We start from the raw sequence: 15,690 nt of genomic DNA, 5'->3' as shown, positions 1-15,690 counted from the left end.
CTGTTTCCCTTTTTATCTAATGTGTTATAGCAGCTTATAAATGATTCATAAAGTTTTAACAAGCTTAGTAACTAGTAATAAACCATTCCTAAATCCTTTATAAGAGGAGTCTATTGTAAAGTGGTACTCAGATTAGATAAGAATGTGTCATAAATAGCCCCAGATTTAAAAAAAAAAAAAAAAAAAAAAAAGAATATTTATGCTTTAGCAAAATGTACTAACCTGAGGTATTTCAGTTTAAATGCTGCCCACAGTGTAGGCCTACTAAACTTTTTTTTGGAAGTTCCCAGTCTGCCCTTTGACATGCTTTGATCTGGTCTTAAGAAACAGTCTGACTTCACCACTGCCAGGCAGGATCACCTTGAAGGAAGTGAAACACTACACCACAGGTCAGTAGTAGGAAATGACACCCACCACCACACCAGACATACATTTTGTGTCTCCGCCTCACACAGCCCTGTGTTGGACAGCTGTTGTTCTCTGACACAAGTGTAATCCAGCAGAAAAGGTAAGATCATTCTCTTTATTCTCTATGACAGAACTAAGCTACTGTATATAAAAACAAATACCCTACTGTTTACCCTACTACATTTTCATTTGCTTATATTGTTTACTGGTAGACTTTCAACAAGACAGCAAAAATTATTTAGTTAATGATAATTCTTTAAAGTGCCTGTTAAATATGTTTAACGATATTCCCCCACTACTATGTTCTCATGCAGATAATGTATTTTTGGTTCTGAGATCTCTGGCAGCAAACGTCTCAGTGATGGAGAGCGTAAAACATCTGCCAAAAAACACACACACACTTACAGTAAAATCTTGATACAATTATGGGTACATCAGATTCTTTTGTGTGTGAATCAAAGGATATGGTTATGTTAAAAAAATTCAGATGTAAGCTTGTACACACTGGCAGGCAGTGATTGAAAAGTTGAACTGAAAATAAAAGACAGGAAATGTGGAGAATGTGGAGTTTTGTTCTCCATCTACATTCTTTTATCATCAGTGACTGAATGAATCCACAACATGGACTTACTGCACAGTATGACACCTTGTTGAGAATATCAACTACAGCAATCTCCATCTTTATAATGTATAAAAACAGAAGAGTGACTGAAATGGACCAGTGGAAACATCCTTCTCAGTAGTTCAGATACCAAAGTTAATGAGCAAATCATACATTTACTGTAATTAGAGCTGCAACCGTTAGTTGACTGAGCAACATGTGTAATTGATTGAACATTGTCTTTGGCCCCAAGTTTCTTCCACAATGTCGGACACAGCCGACCCCATCGCACGCAAAGAGATGCAGTACGTTCCTGACTCTGATGTGTCCTCACCACCACCGTCATACTCCTACCAAGGGCAGCAACCTCCACCCTACTCTGCAGCCCCAGATATGTACTCTCCACCAAAAGCGGAGACGACTTGCATCTCTCAGCCCGGCACTGCGTATGAGTCGTTTAGCGACATTAGGCCAGACGCTCCGTCAGACACGACTCCCCTTATAGCCTCGTCTGCTTTTGATGACAAGACAGTGAGGAGAGCGTTTGTTAGAAAGGTTTGTGTTGTGAGTTTTTTGTCTACTGACTTCAGGAATATCGGCATGTATTTAAAAAGCATATTATGACTGGTGACAAATAATCTTTCTGAAATATGTTTTACTGGTAAACAGTAGTGGTGTGTTCATCTTATCATGAGGGCTATTTCATGAAACGTTATTCTACACTGGAATTTCCCATCCTCACTTGGGGATTCCTCCTCAGCGTTGCAGGAAAAATTCCAGAGATTGTAAGATGATTAACAGGATAAGAAAGCAGAAAAAATAAATATTTCTGCAACACAAAATTGTTTTTTCTAGACTATTACTTAATCTTTGCTTTTTACTGTAAATGAATGAATACTTTTCCCTCCTCAGGCCTCTAAAAACTATTAAAATGAATCAATCTCAATAGGAGAAAATACTCATAGACACATGCAACCTGTGAAAACAAGCTGTGAATACACACTACTTTGTTTTCAAGGGTCAGAAGCCAAAAACCACTGTCCCACACAAATTCGAGCCAAAACTCTAAATCACCTCGATTCAGAAACCATCAATTAAACAAGCAGCCTGTGGTTCAGTGTTTGACTTTAGTGTGAGGATAAAACAACTCAGTCAACAAGAGTTTGTGGAGCGTTAACACAAGTGTCGTGCATGCTGACAAGTACATTAATAATCACACGTGTCATTTTTAAATCAATGGTTTCTATTTCAGTAAAAAACTGAAAACATTATACATTACTTGATAACATCAAACTGTGAGTTGATTTTGACGAAAGCATTTGTATACACATATTAGATCCCTTTTTTCCTTATTTAGTGATACATTTTTATAAACACTATTCTTCTTTTCTCTCCCTGTGCAGGTGTTCTGCATCCTGACTCTCCAGCTGCTGTTCACCTTCAGTGTGGTGTGTGTGTTCACCTTCTCCAGCGTGGTCAAAGACGCGGTGCAGATCAACCTGTGGGCCTACCTCAGCTCCTTCTTCATCTTTGCTGTGGTGGCCATCACCCTCAGCTGCTGCAAGTCCTTCAGTCGCCGTCACCCGTGGAACATTGTGGGACTGGTGTGTTGAAAATACAGGAGCAAAAAGAAATCTTAAATTTTATATCGATATTGGCATTACACAACAAATAAACTGAAATAATATGTTTAACAAAGAACAAATATATTTAAATGCAGACCTCTCTTAGACATTTGGATGCTTTTTGAGAAAAGCTGAAAACCTCAGTTTCCTCCTTAGCTGTGTTAATAAGATTCACACAAAGCCATTGAGGAGGCTCTTCCTGTTTTTGTAATATACACTGCCAATGGTCTGCACTTGAATGTGGTTTTCAGTAAAGACAATAATTCTTTTAAAAAACAACATAGATGACATGGATGATAATAACCCAGTGAGGTAAAAGAAAAAAAATACACTGAATTTTTTTACCTACAGGTTGTGGTCACTCTGAGCTTGTCGTACATGGTGGGAGCCATCGCCTCCTTCCACAACACCACTGCTGTGGTCATCACTATGGGAGCAACGCTGGCGATTTCTCTGGCAATCATCGCTTTCTCAGCACAGGTTAGTCAACCAGGCTCAGCCAAGGAGCTCCATTTCAATATGTCTCCTTTTCAGTTTAGTAGGTTTCTGTACTCACCTCTTTATTTTAAAGAAAGTCCATATCTGACATTAAACTGATGCATGTTGCAGCAACTGGAAAATGTTATCAGAAGAGGCAGAGTGTGAATGTAGAGATGAAACTATTAGTTAATAACTAGTTGACTGTCACTCGAGTCTCTGCTATAGGACTAGTGAACTGTAGTTAGAATAAATGTGAACATTTTTACAAAAGAAAATGAAATATAACGGAGAATTTTTTTCTTATTTTTAAAAAACTTTGATGCAGTGATTTGAAGATAAAAATAAAAGCAGCCGCATTTGCAATAAATGGACAGAGAATGTATCAATGAAATATATTACTAATGTGTTTCTGTGTTATTTGCAGACTCGTTATGATTTCACCATTTGTTATTGGTTATTGCTGATCCTGGCTGTGGACCTGATCATGTTTGGATTCTTCTGCACCTTCTACTACTCATACATCACTGATATCCTCTACGGATGTCTGGGAGCTCTGCTGTATTCACTGGTACGGGGAAAAAAGAAAAACATATACCGTGATAATAATACTACTCTCTAAAAGGATGACACATTAACTAGACTTACACAGGACTTCCATTATTATAAAACAGAAGGAACAAATTTATATAAGACACAGCTCCTTTTTAAATAGCACATAGAAAGCAATTTCATACTTTTTCATGGTCAATAATTGTTTAAATTAATCAAAGGTTTTGCTACAACTGACACTTGGCCGGTTCATAGGTTGGTTTATAGCTTCTGCAGCTAGAGAAAAAGTTACAACTAATGCTACTGTCAATGGAAGGCGAGAAGCACTACCTTCTAAGGCCGGTTTTCTGGAAGGAACTGATTTCAAGTTTTGCAGATACTCTCCTCAAACTGAAATCGAGGTGGTCTAACAGCTGCTAAAGCTTCTGTGAGAAAAAGGAAGTCCAGCGTGAGGTTCACTGTGCAACATAGTGCAGTTTCACTTCATTTTCTGTGTCATCACTGTCATGTACAGAGTTGCACAATATAGTATAGAAACTCCTCTTTTTTCCAGCGGACACGTTACCTTAGAAGGAGAAGTAAAATACTACATTTCAGAGGGAATTAGGTTATACATTTGACTCCACTATATTTATTTTACAGTTGTAGTTATTAGTTAGATTTTACATAGAAAACATCTACTCAGCAGTATAATAAGTTGTTAAAGTTAGCCACTATTAATATTGGTTTTACACATTAATACATTAATGATAATAGTGCAGTAAAATATTATACATAAAATATAATTCTTAAAGGGACCTTACCATTACTCTTAATACTCAAAAGTACATTTTGCTGTTACAACCTTTGTGTCTAAGTAAGGTTTTAAAAGAAGACCTTTAAGTTGTAATGGAGTACTAGTTAACTGTGGTTTAGGATCTGTCTACTCCTACCTCTGTGAGCCAGCATCACAGTACCAGACCCTGAAGCTGAGGTAGCAACATGAAATTCATCTGTCATTAACTTTATCATTTATACCTGTGCTTTTCCCGCTGTGACATGTTAAAAATGTCCAATGTGAAAAGGGCCTATCATTAAAATAAAAGAGTTAACTAGTTCTCACCCTGTCCTAAATCATCGTCTCCTCCTCTCCCTCCCTGTCTGTCTGTCCATCTCAGTTTCTGATGGTCGACTGTCAGCTGATGATGGGGATGATGAGCTACCGTCTGGATCCTGAGGAATACATCAACGCTGCTCTCATGATCTACCTCGACATAGTCCTCATCTTCCTCTACCTACTGGGGAGGAGGTGAAACTGTACACACATGTAGACACAAACAGACCAAACTGTACTCATAATGAAAATGTCCTTTATTATTATTATTATTATTATTATTATCATCATGTATATAATGTAGATGCATCCTGATTTAATTGACAAACAATGAATGAATGATTATCAGTGTTTATATAGACTCTTGTTTTTGTCTCCGTTTTACATAAATAAAAAATAATATAAGACATTTTTGTACTGAATTTGTTGTTTGGGTCTGCATGTTGACCCATTTGACCCAGCAATTATTGATGAACAAGAACCTTCAATTTCTAGTTTTCTGACATTAAAAAGACACATTCATAAAAACTGTGGCAGTTACTCAGTGTAAATGCTCATGTCAAACCTGCCTGAGGGAGTTCCAGATCATTATGTCTGTGTTACATACAGCACCAAAGCCCCAACCCTAACCCAGAAAACCAAAATGCAATAAGTGTCACAATATGCAACATACAATACAATTTAAATTGATATGAGAACATTCACAACATAGAAAAAAAGCAGTTCTGACCGTTATGCATTTTTTTCTTCATATCACATAGATCCATCCTCACCTTTTAGAAAAAGTAGAAGCAGTTTTGTTGGTGTTTTTATTACTTGAATTATCCACTCACACACACCTTTTACATATTGAGTATGTTGTATAGACTTTATGTCTGTCAAACCAAGACTGTGAACATACTTGGAGGGCTGCAACTAACTGTAATTTTCATTATCAATTAATCTGTCAATTGTTTTCTCAATTAATCCATTGATCTCTCTGTTTATAAATGTCAGAAAATAGTAAAAAATGTCAGCTATATATATTTTTGAACCAGCCTAAGGTGATGTATCAAAATCAATGTGAAAAAGATATGAAAACTGGCAAGTACTCACATTTGGATCATTTGAATAATTTTTGGCAATTTTCTTGAAAAGTGACAATTTTCTGTCAATTGCCTAATTGATGAATTGACTTATCATTGTAGCTACAACACTGAGAAAGCAACCATTTCTGTTATCCATCTAGTACTAGCAATGTGTTCACTTACAGCATCCTATCCCCACAAACAAGAGCTATACAGTATCTAACTGACTAAGTGATATATCACCCCTGCTCCTTGATGAGCAAATCCCTCGATAAATAGCAGTTTATGTACCGCTCACCACAGTGAAGAGTAGTTGAACTGGATCCGCAGCAGGTACCTCATGCGCGTTTGGGCAGGGTTGTAAACGATAAACTCGTTGTAGAGAAGGGAGTAACTGCTGTTCTTACCCACCCCCGTCTTCACACCGGGCCCCATTGGCACTGTGACACCATCCCTGAGAGAAAGAGAGAGGTGGATATATTCACACTCTAATGGTTATAGCACATTAGGTACAAATGACGCCCTCACATTACTTCTAACTGTAAAACATACCACAAGGCAATTCCCACAAATATAAAGTTTACTCCAACACAAGACCATAAAAAGCAGCAAATTCTCACATTTGAAAACCTGAAATTATCAAATGTTTGTCATTGTTGCTTCAATATGATTGAATCAATTACATATCTCATATCAAAATAGTTCAATTTTAAAAAAAAATCAAATTTGGTTTTGATCAACTAATCAAAAAATTGTAGTGGCTCCAGCTAAAACCTAAACAAATAACTACCATTGTCTATTAAGGTTGCTAAATAATAAATAAAATACTGTTCTATGCTATAAAACTGTGTTTTCTCAGACTGTGAAATCCACAGAGGAGAAGCAGCACACTCCTTTAGTTTGTGAGTCACCGCAGAGCAAATGGAGTTAAGCATTTAATATTCTGATTTTCATTTAAGTGGTTTTACTCCAAACTGCCTCTTTCTGAAATAAAACCAACCATGGCGTGCTTGAAATGTCCCTGAGCTAACACGTCTACTTAGATAAAAGAAAAGTAAGAGCAGAAGGGTCTCTAATGAAACACTGATGGATACAGGGAATAGAACCAAAGTATATGCATTATTTTGTGAAGTTAATAAAATTATTATAGATATTATAGCTGGAAACATCCCAGATTTATCAAACTTTTCTACCCTTTACAAACATGACCACATAGCAAACTAGAAATTTAATTAATGTACCTTTATAGTACACATCACATGACATCACACTACACCAGTGATGATAGTTGTTATGTCAATGTTTTAACAGATAACTATAAGTAAAGATTTGTCACAGCTTCATATAATTGGGCTACTCATGTTTGTTATATCTAACAAAAACATTACAAATGTTATATTTTTATTCTTGTCTTTTAGTTCACTTTTCTCTATGCTCGTCAACCTGCATTTTTTTCTTTGCAAACTCTCTCCCTCAGATAACTGACTGATTTTTGTTGTGTAACAGCTGAGCACAATTAAATCCATGTTTGGCCTGTATGACATGTATCCGTGTAATGAGACAGACTAACAGTGTGACAGAGTTTTTGGAGTCAGGTCCGGTCTGTCCCAGGCCTTTGGTGCTGTGTTTTCCAGCAGGCAGGCTGCTGGCCTCGTAGTCAGCATCGACCAGCTCGTTACTGTCTCCCAGAGCGACCTGCAACCACGCACAGACACACAAAGCAGGGACACTGAAACAGCGCTGCATCACATCTGGGCCAAGCACATAATGTGCTATTCAATTCAAATCATGTTGGTTTTATTGTTAATGAGAGGTGGGCTTGTATTGGCAGGTCTACAGGGTCTGAAATAAACAGCCTCTGAGCACCACTGTTTGTCTTGTGAGGATAAGTCAGGAAGCTTCTCTGTCTACCTTCCACAGTAACTTTAAGAGACAAAATGTTACTAGAAACAGGTGATGAGGAGCAGGTGTGAGACCTGCAAAAAGAAAATCTACTTTACAATTGAGTCGGGCAAGTTTTGGAGGAAAAAGACGCTGTTTGTTGCCACTTTGTTCACTGATTTACACACAACTTTAGATTGATCATGCCCAATGTAATTACAGTTTACAAGTTATACTGGATGGCAACATTGTTTGCTTAGCAGTAAAATTTTCTTTAGCAATAATAAAACTCTCTCTATTTTTGAGGTTTCAGTCTGCTCATACTTCATGAGGTCTAAGCACCACAACAGTATAGATAGATGTACAGAAACAAATATATAGATGCTGGATAAATGCAATCAGATGACCACAGAAATGAGTTCAATTGGTGAGTAAAACACCTTGAACACCCAGAAACACTGCCACCCAGTGAATTGCATGAAGAGGGGAGGTTTCTTCTATAAAATATCCAACAATCAAAAGAAGAGAAAATAATTGGAAAATGACAGAGGTAAATATGGGCAAAAGTGCTAAAGTGCATCATTAATCTGTGATCAATTTTTTAATCACACAGAGCATTTACACATTTGCAAGATTTGTGAAATTTCCTCTGGCAGGAAAGAAGTATCATGTCGCACTGGATTTTAACTCCAAAAAATGTATCGACCCTACTTGTTCTTCATTAGGCAAATGGCCATCCTGACAAAGAGCCAGGTACATTATATATATAAAGACCAAATGTCTGTATATCTGTACCTCATGATGTGACCTGATGTGTAATTAAGAAATCAAGAAAGAATCACAAGAAGACAAATCCCACAAAATGTATCAAAAAATGTATTAATGTCTTTTTTGTTATAAAATACATATATATTTATGAAAGAGGAATATGAAAGCTATAGCAAATTGAATATGCAGTGTTTAAATAGACTTCATATGAAGACTAACCAGCCACATCACAGCAAAATTTAATTAAATTAAAATCCAGTGTGCTGACACTATACTTTTTTCAGCCACTGAATCTGTTGTCCTGCGCCTCCTCTAAATATGTGATGGGATGTAATGTGCAGACAACGACCTACATTTTCTTTACCAGCTATTTAAGAGCCCCTGGCAGCTGAGACACGGGAAACAGTCGGTCAACTCACCTCGCACAGCAGCAACAGTCCAACATGATTGTGCTGATTGGCAAAGCAGTAGTTGGCGCTCTTTGACGACATGTCAGCGAAGTAGATTCCTTTACCAAACTGGATGGAAGAAAAACAGGGAAATTATTGTCAATGTAATAAAAAAAAAAAAATATTGCTGTAATGATACAGTCCATAGAGTTTATAGATAGTGAAGTATGTGTGTCTTATTCCAAAGTGCAAAGTACAATCTTCTTCAGTTGAAAAATATAGAACTTTCTCTTCTAGAAATTGCAGTCGCTGGGTCTTAGCGCCTAAACTGTCACTGTAATCATAGAATGTATGACTTGTTCATTATCATCCATTACATAACTATCAAAATTAATTTAATGTTATGTATTTATTCTATTTATTTTTGACTTGAACTCTAAACATAAAAACAGTACAGGCATCATGCATGTATTTTTCTATCCACCCATCCATCCTACCATGTAACCAGTGACAGGAGCTTCAGGTGGAGCCACTCTGAGCCCTTTACTGAGGATGCCGACCCAGTTAGACAGACGGGAACCATGCCACAGCAGAGTCCTGGTAGGACAGACAAAGAAGAGGAGTTCATTCTCATGAAAAACTAAATGTATTGGCATCATTTTCACATTTTATACGGGCAAGTTTGGAACCTAACGAAGCAGATTTAAAATTAAGTGTTTTAACAGAACACACAACATCTGTGGCAAAATAAACCGATAATGGCAGCGATCCTGTATTACCTGTTGTGTAACTGTGAGAGGAAGCTGTTGCTCTCCCCGTCTCTGTCCACTGAGAAGATGTCAAGGACGGTCATGGAGTAGTCACAATGGGTGGAGGCGTGAGTGGACTGCAGATACTTTTCTATCACCTTCAAAACATGGAGATGAGGGGAGAGTTTTCCCTAAACGTGTTGCTTGAAGGCATGTAAACATAGCTCAGTGGTTCATGAACATTTACAGTCACACAAATTGTTTTAAATATGACACATATTCTTGTGTACTGAGGCAGCTGCCAGTGGAGAAATGTGTCTCTTTGCCTCTTCTACAACGGATTCCTCTCCCTGTCCGATGGCCGAAATTTCACTAAACTGGTTAGATACTTATTTAGGAAAAAAACAGACCTGGTACTCATGAGTGCTGGAGTCCAGAGGGTTCAGTTTGCACTGGAGGGAGCGGTACTGTCTGTCCAGAGGATGTTCGTCACCGTCCTCACTGGACTGAACCATTTTTACTGCTATCTGGATGTCACTCAGTGCCTGAAAAATAAATAATACAGATAAAATATAAATAGATATCATAGTGTGGACCACAGATTTAAGTGAAGACATAAAAAAATAAGTGTAGACCAAATTGAAATTGCTAAAAATCTTTACATTAATGGAGAACCCCTTTACCTCCAGCAGTGCAATTTTTTTCTTCAGCTCATCCTCTGTGTGGATGACTGGGGGAGTTTTCAACCTGGAGAATTACATATTTTAATCATAGCAAGACAGAGACCTTTGTGAAACATTTTGAAAACCTGTGACCCCTCTGATATCAGTTTCCCTGCAGCATTAGTGCATCCCTCTAACTGTGCAGCCACGTATTCTTTACCCAAAGTCATGAGGGATGCGGGTGTAGAACTGGTTGCAAGCCTCCAGCAGCTCACGATTGCTGCCCTTCCTCTTCAGACACTCCTCGATTCTCTTCAGTGCACTGTAGCCTGCACGGATCTGCTCTGAGGTCAGTTTGCCTGCAGGTAGAAAAAAAAATTGTGAATTTGAAATATGAAGCACAGCAGTGAAAGAGGTTTGAAAACACTGATCACTTGTTTGTTACCAGCTGAATCTACTCATGTGGTCAGATGGCACAACTTGAGCTTAAAAGCAAAATGTGGGAATGTTATTATTAGTAGAAATTAAAAGAGTATAACAGTAAATTTTTGTTGTGATTGGTTCTGTCAGACTCACCGAGAGGAGCTTTGCGGGTGTCAAACTTCATCTCCAGCACACACTCCTCCATGGCTTTAAGGTCACAGATGAGCTCTAGGAGAGACTGGATCTTCACATCCAGCTTGGAGATTTTCTTTTTGGGTACAGTGTCCACTGTGGTCTTTTCCTCTTCCTGGAACAGTGAAATAACATCTATGTACATAGCTAGAGACCCTATCTTCGATTCGATGGAAATTCCTGTCACTGAATTGTCAAGTCCTAATTACAAAGAAGTTGTTGGTTCTTTATTTTTAAACGTACCTTTTCATTTGTGCTGTAGTCCATGAAAACCATGTCATATTTTCCAGCCACCTTCTCAAAACTCGCCCGCTGTTCCCACTCGTTCTTGGTCTTGTCCAAGAACCTGTGGCAAAACAGACAAGAATTTCACTGAGCCCACGTCTATGAGAGACATCTGGAACTATTTTTTCAGAGACACAAGCTCACTTTTTCTTGAAGACATCTTTTGCTTTCAGCAGATCTCCACCAAAGGCTGTGAGGCTGTTTTGACCCACTTTGCCCACTGATGAAAGAAGGGAGACACCACCCAAATACATTAAATTGAGCCGGTTCATCAGTCAGTTTAGGTTTTAGAAAAGAGCTTACTTGTGTTCATTTCCTGCATAAGTACACACATTTACATTTATCAAATGTGCAAAGAATCATCAGTACATAGTGAACTCACCTCTGCCCCACCTCATCCACACACTGTAAACCTTGGAGTTGTCATCTTCCAGCAGCTGGATCAGGTAATATTTGTTGTTGTTAAACTGAAGATTTGTCTGCAAAATAAGAAAGAAAGTATTTGCCACAAGCCTAAAAATCATTTCATTTTCCCACAGAGCAAAATGTAAAACACAAATAGAATTCATGTGATAATTTTAAGGCCTTTACTTAATTCCTGTTTTTCAGATATCATTTAAAACCAGCACAGGAGCAGCATTGTTAACGATAAACAATCTCATGCCATACATACATGAACGTATGTATGGCATGCATGGTTATAAGATGCATGAAGCTTAGAATAAATTTTAGTCTAAAATCATCAGTATCTGAAACCATGGTGATAAGCTGTGATCATAATGTCTCTGAAATTATTCACAATTACTGTTTTAGTCAGTCAGCACTACTCAATGTAGCTCTGCAGCTTTGAGTGTAACAAAACATTTTAGCTGGTTACCTGGTTTAACATCACGTCGTAAACATCATTTCCTTCACTGTAAACATGAGCCTGAAAGAGAGAGAATCAGTTGTATTAACGCTTTATGTCGCATGTGTTGTTTTATGTGTTTGAAACAAAGTGCATTTTCATAGGTAAAGACACAAGGACATTACAGGATTAAAGGTGGGAAATGCTCTAAATAGAATTGTTTTTTCAGTGAACAGTTTTCTATAAAATGTAAAAAACAAAACAACAATGAAAAACACCCATCACAACTTCCCAGAATCCAAAGTGACATCCTGAAACTGTTTGTTGGGCAAACAAAATAAATTTTACTTACCATCATATATAACAAAGGAAAGCAGTAAATCCTAATATATGACAAGCTGCAGTTGGTCACATGTTTGACATTTTCAGTAAAATGATTAATCAATTATCACAATAGTTGCAAATTACTTTTGTTTCAATTGATTATTTGATTATTCAACCAATTGTTTCAGCCCCAGCTGTTTGTGTTGGTATGGCTGTTTTATTAAAAAATAATAATGATTGCTAATCAAATCCCCAGAGCAGCAACAACAACGACTGAGAGAATGAAAACTCAGCCTGAGTAACCTCCAATGTACACTGCTGCTTTTAGTAAATATCAATAACCACAGTGGTATTTTTTATACTGCCTATCTATGGAGTGTTAACTTGACCTTTTCAAAGAAATGTACATTTCTGAGAAGCTCTTGGTAGAACAAGAATTTAAAAGATTTAAACTGCTATCATGTTCAATTTTTGACTGACTTAACACCCTACGTTAAAAAGAATAGTGACACGCTTGTGTATAATAAACCACAAACAGTGCCGTGCTAAGAAGGGGAACTGTGATTGAAGTAATGCTTTGCAGAAAACAGGTGGTGTCCAACAGGTGTTAAACCACAAACAGAAACAATGCCAACCATGAGTTTCTCTCTTTATCTTGTGTGGACATTTGTACCTGTCCGAGTTTGGCTTTGCATTCAGAGTCCACTGGAGCTTTGCCCTTCATGACCACCGTCCTCACAACCTCTGTGCAACATCCAAAGATCAGAAAGAAAACATTAATTAGGTCAAGTAACATCTAATATTAAACACGGGTAACAACATTTCCTGTTATCCTATTTAAACTGATGTGTTTAGAAACAGCAAATAAAGAAACCCCTAGATGACGTTGCCAAAGTTGCTGAGGTATGTTTGTCACCACTCCCTCAACAACCGCCAAATCGTTTTTCACTTTATAATTGTATGACATATACAACATATATGAAAATTAGAGGCACGTTACCTTTTATTTCTTCTTTGGGCATTTCTTTAGTTTTAGTCTGACGCTTGCTCTGCCCTCTCCTCCTCTTAGTTGCAGGTTGCTCCTCTGTCTCCTCCTCTTCCTCTTCCTCTTTAACTTGAACTGGCCTCCCATTGTGAGCAGTCGATTCACCGGCTTCATTCAAACTTTCTGGACAAAAGGAGAACAGGAGAAACACTTTAAATACATATTTTTTATTTAAACTATATTATTAAAAACTGAATAAAAACAATACATACTTCATATAATACTACTGTGACTACTACTACATAAAATCTTTGTTAAAAAAGTTACAAAGGAGAGATAATCTTATAAAACATCAGCGGGGAAAACTGGCAGAAAACTTTTTTTACAACGATTTTTTGACCACCATGAGTCATGCTTATATAACATGTGTAGTGTGGATACTGTATTTAGTAACATGCAAAATGCTGGCAATTATTTTGTTATTGTAATAATTTTTGCTGCTCTTTGCCACTGTGCTAAGTTACTGCGTGCAAAAAATACACATCCAAAAAATGTAGTGACAACAATCTAAAATAATAAAATAAAATGGTGCTGTGATAGAAAATGGCAGTCAGATATGCCCTAACACAACAACACAACACACACAACACACACACACACACACACACACACACACACACACACACACCTGGTTTTACTGTCTGAGAGCGAATCTTCCTCTTGTATTTTGTGACAGGATTAATCTGGACCATCTTCTTCAGGTCGACTTCGTAGGCCGCCCCAGAGCCCAGAGTCAGAGTGACGGAGGTTTTCCCTGAAGAGACAGCGGAGTCCAACAAGGCGCAGTCTGAAGGCGAGTACGGTTCCCACTGTCCTTCATCTCCCTTCCACTGCCACACTGATCACAGACAGAGAGGGGAAAGGGGGTTGTGTAAAACTTTGTGCTAAAACAAGCTGAATACTTAAATTTCAAGACAGTATTTTGGCCTTTGGTAACTTGTACCTGCCATTTGTCTTTATTTTGCACTTTAAAGAGTAAATGATTGATGTATTAATCAAAATTACCTATAACTATTAATCAGTAACAAAAGTCATCAAGCATTGCTACTTTAGTATGTACAGACACACGATAAAACTGTGGAGTCATGAAATTATGATTTTGCTGCTGCTGTTTTACCATCTGATTTATTGTTTTATCGTACATTTGGGGTATTTTAGTCCATTTTTTTTTTGTTTTATATCATTTAACTCTCTAATTTTACCACCTAATTTCTAGTTCTCAATGTTGTAATCCTGCTGAAAACCATGTAAAGCACTTTATAACTTTGTTTTGAAAAGTGCTGTATAAATAGAGTTATTATTATCATTATTATTATTATTATTTAATTTTGACATCTTTGGGCCTGAAAAAGTAATTTCAATTAAACCGTCTGAGAAGTTAAATGGGAGATCTCTCCTCTGTAGAAAACATCTGAGACATGTGACAAAGGGCCCCAGCTTTTTAGAAAGAGGACATAATTAAAAATTTAGTCTTAAATAATGTGTGGTATATAATGAGCTTATCATATCATGTTTCTTTACGTAAACTGAAAATGAACTACAGATATTAAATAAATGTAGCGATTTGAATTATATAGTAGCATAAAATGAAAATACTTATGTACTTCAAAATTGTACAGCACTTGAGTAAATGTACATAGATACTAGTTTTAGTTACCTAATAAACATGCACTGGGTGCTTATGGGATATTCAGTGTTATAATATTACCACTTGCATCCCTGGGTTTCAAGATATCACCCTCAGGAGAACGCAAGTTATACGGAAGAAGCTTTGCAACAACAGCACTGCGAGGTCACTAAAAAACCTTACATAATATCAATTTTCCTGTTCTGTTCAGACATGTCCCGGGAGCAGAAGTGGCACAGTCACAACAGCTAGCTAACTCATGCTTCCAGCGGCAAACAAACCTGCTTTAGACCGGACTTCTTCATTCTCTGCTGCACCCTGACTTTTATTTCTCGACCCTCTTGTTCGCCTCATTGTAGTTTATGGAAAAAATAATTAGCTAGTTACAATAATAAAGGGAACACAGTGACAACAGACGGACACGGCGGCAAACTTTAAACTTCCCCTCTGTCGTTTCCTCGCCGGTGCAGCTAAAGATCGTTTTGTATGAAGATGAATCACTCAGTGGTTTAAAAACAAAAAAAATAGACTTTTGTCGCGCATGCGCTCTACACCCTCGCAAAGGGTTGTTACCCAGGCAACAGTTTTAGCACAAAGCTGAGCGTGACAGTTTAACGTTAATTACAAATATCCTAAAGTTAGGTTTGGCTTTCGCTTATTTTAGTCTATGTAATT

The 15,690-nt window shown here is 37.4% G+C and overlaps 2 protein-coding genes across 3 annotated transcripts; one reads left to right on the top strand and one right to left on the bottom strand.

Annotated features, from left to right (window-relative positions):
• Positions 1 to 247: 247 nt before the first annotated feature.
• si:ch211-284o19.8 (protein lifeguard 1) lies at positions 248 to 5,163 on the top strand. 2 transcript variants are annotated; one of them, XM_056392438.1, is made up of 6 exons: positions 248 to 389; positions 1,263 to 1,564; positions 2,413 to 2,613; positions 2,986 to 3,114; positions 3,539 to 3,682; positions 4,821 to 5,163. In XM_056392438.1, exons 2-6 carry the CDS (start codon positions 1,274 to 1,276, stop codon positions 4,953 to 4,955), a joined length of 900 nt encoding a protein of 299 aa, XP_056248413.1. In that variant the 5' UTR covers positions 248 to 389; positions 1,263 to 1,273; the 3' UTR covers positions 4,956 to 5,163. The 2 variants fall into 2 exon arrangements, with proteins under 2 accessions (XP_056248413.1, XP_056248412.1); XM_056392437.1 differs by having other exon boundaries at positions 251 to 508.
• On the bottom strand, positions 4,996 to 15,491 carry parp2 (poly (ADP-ribose) polymerase 2). Its single transcript, XM_056392436.1, has 17 exons — positions 15,297 to 15,491; positions 14,017 to 14,226; positions 13,344 to 13,511; positions 13,017 to 13,087; positions 12,050 to 12,100; positions 11,555 to 11,651; positions 11,317 to 11,392; positions 11,131 to 11,233; positions 10,849 to 11,002; positions 10,493 to 10,631; positions 10,294 to 10,357; positions 10,021 to 10,155; positions 9,641 to 9,768; positions 9,359 to 9,458; positions 8,892 to 8,990; positions 7,394 to 7,518; positions 4,996 to 6,277 (listed from the first exon to the last, which is right to left on the bottom strand). The coding sequence occupies exons 1-17, from the start codon at positions 15,367 to 15,369 to the stop codon at positions 6,118 to 6,120; spliced, it is 1,953 nt and encodes a 650-aa protein (XP_056248411.1). The 5' UTR covers positions 15,370 to 15,491; the 3' UTR covers positions 4,996 to 6,117.
• Between the last annotated feature and the right edge of the window lie 199 nt (positions 15,492 to 15,690).

Source organism: Seriola aureovittata, chromosome 12 (assembly GCF_021018895.1).
Source record: "Seriola aureovittata isolate HTS-2021-v1 ecotype China chromosome 12, ASM2101889v1, whole genome shotgun sequence".
NCBI lineage: Eukaryota > Metazoa > Chordata > Actinopteri > Carangiformes > Carangidae > Seriola > Seriola aureovittata.
The sequence above is the reverse complement of the archived record's forward strand: the minus strand, read 5'-3'. Positions and strand labels throughout refer to the sequence as shown.

Bases quoted from the DNA above. Each gene is read 5' to 3' on its own strand.
- si:ch211-284o19.8 (XM_056392438.1), top strand. From the start codon at position 1,274: ATGTCGGACACAGCCGACCCCATCGCACGCAAAGAGATGCAGTACGTT. The intron at 3,115-3,538 runs GTTAGTCAACCA...TGTTATTTGCAG, and splicing joins TCATCGCTTTCTCAGCACAG to ACTCGTTATGATTTCACCAT. The intron at 3,683-4,820 runs GTACGGGGAAAA...TGTCCATCTCAG, and splicing joins GAGCTCTGCTGTATTCACTG to TTTCTGATGGTCGACTGTCA.
- parp2 (XM_056392436.1), bottom strand. From the start codon at position 15,369: ATGAGGCGAACAAGAGGGTCGAGAAATAAAAGTCAGGGTGCAGCAGAG. The intron at 12,101-13,016 runs GTACAAATGTCC...TCTCTCTTTCAG, and splicing joins GCAAAGCCAAACTCGGACAG to GCTCATGTTTACAGTGAAGG. The intron at 10,632-10,848 runs GTGAGTCTGACA...TTCTACCTGCAG, and splicing joins CACCCGCAAAGCTCCTCTCG to GCAAACTGACCTCAGAGCAG.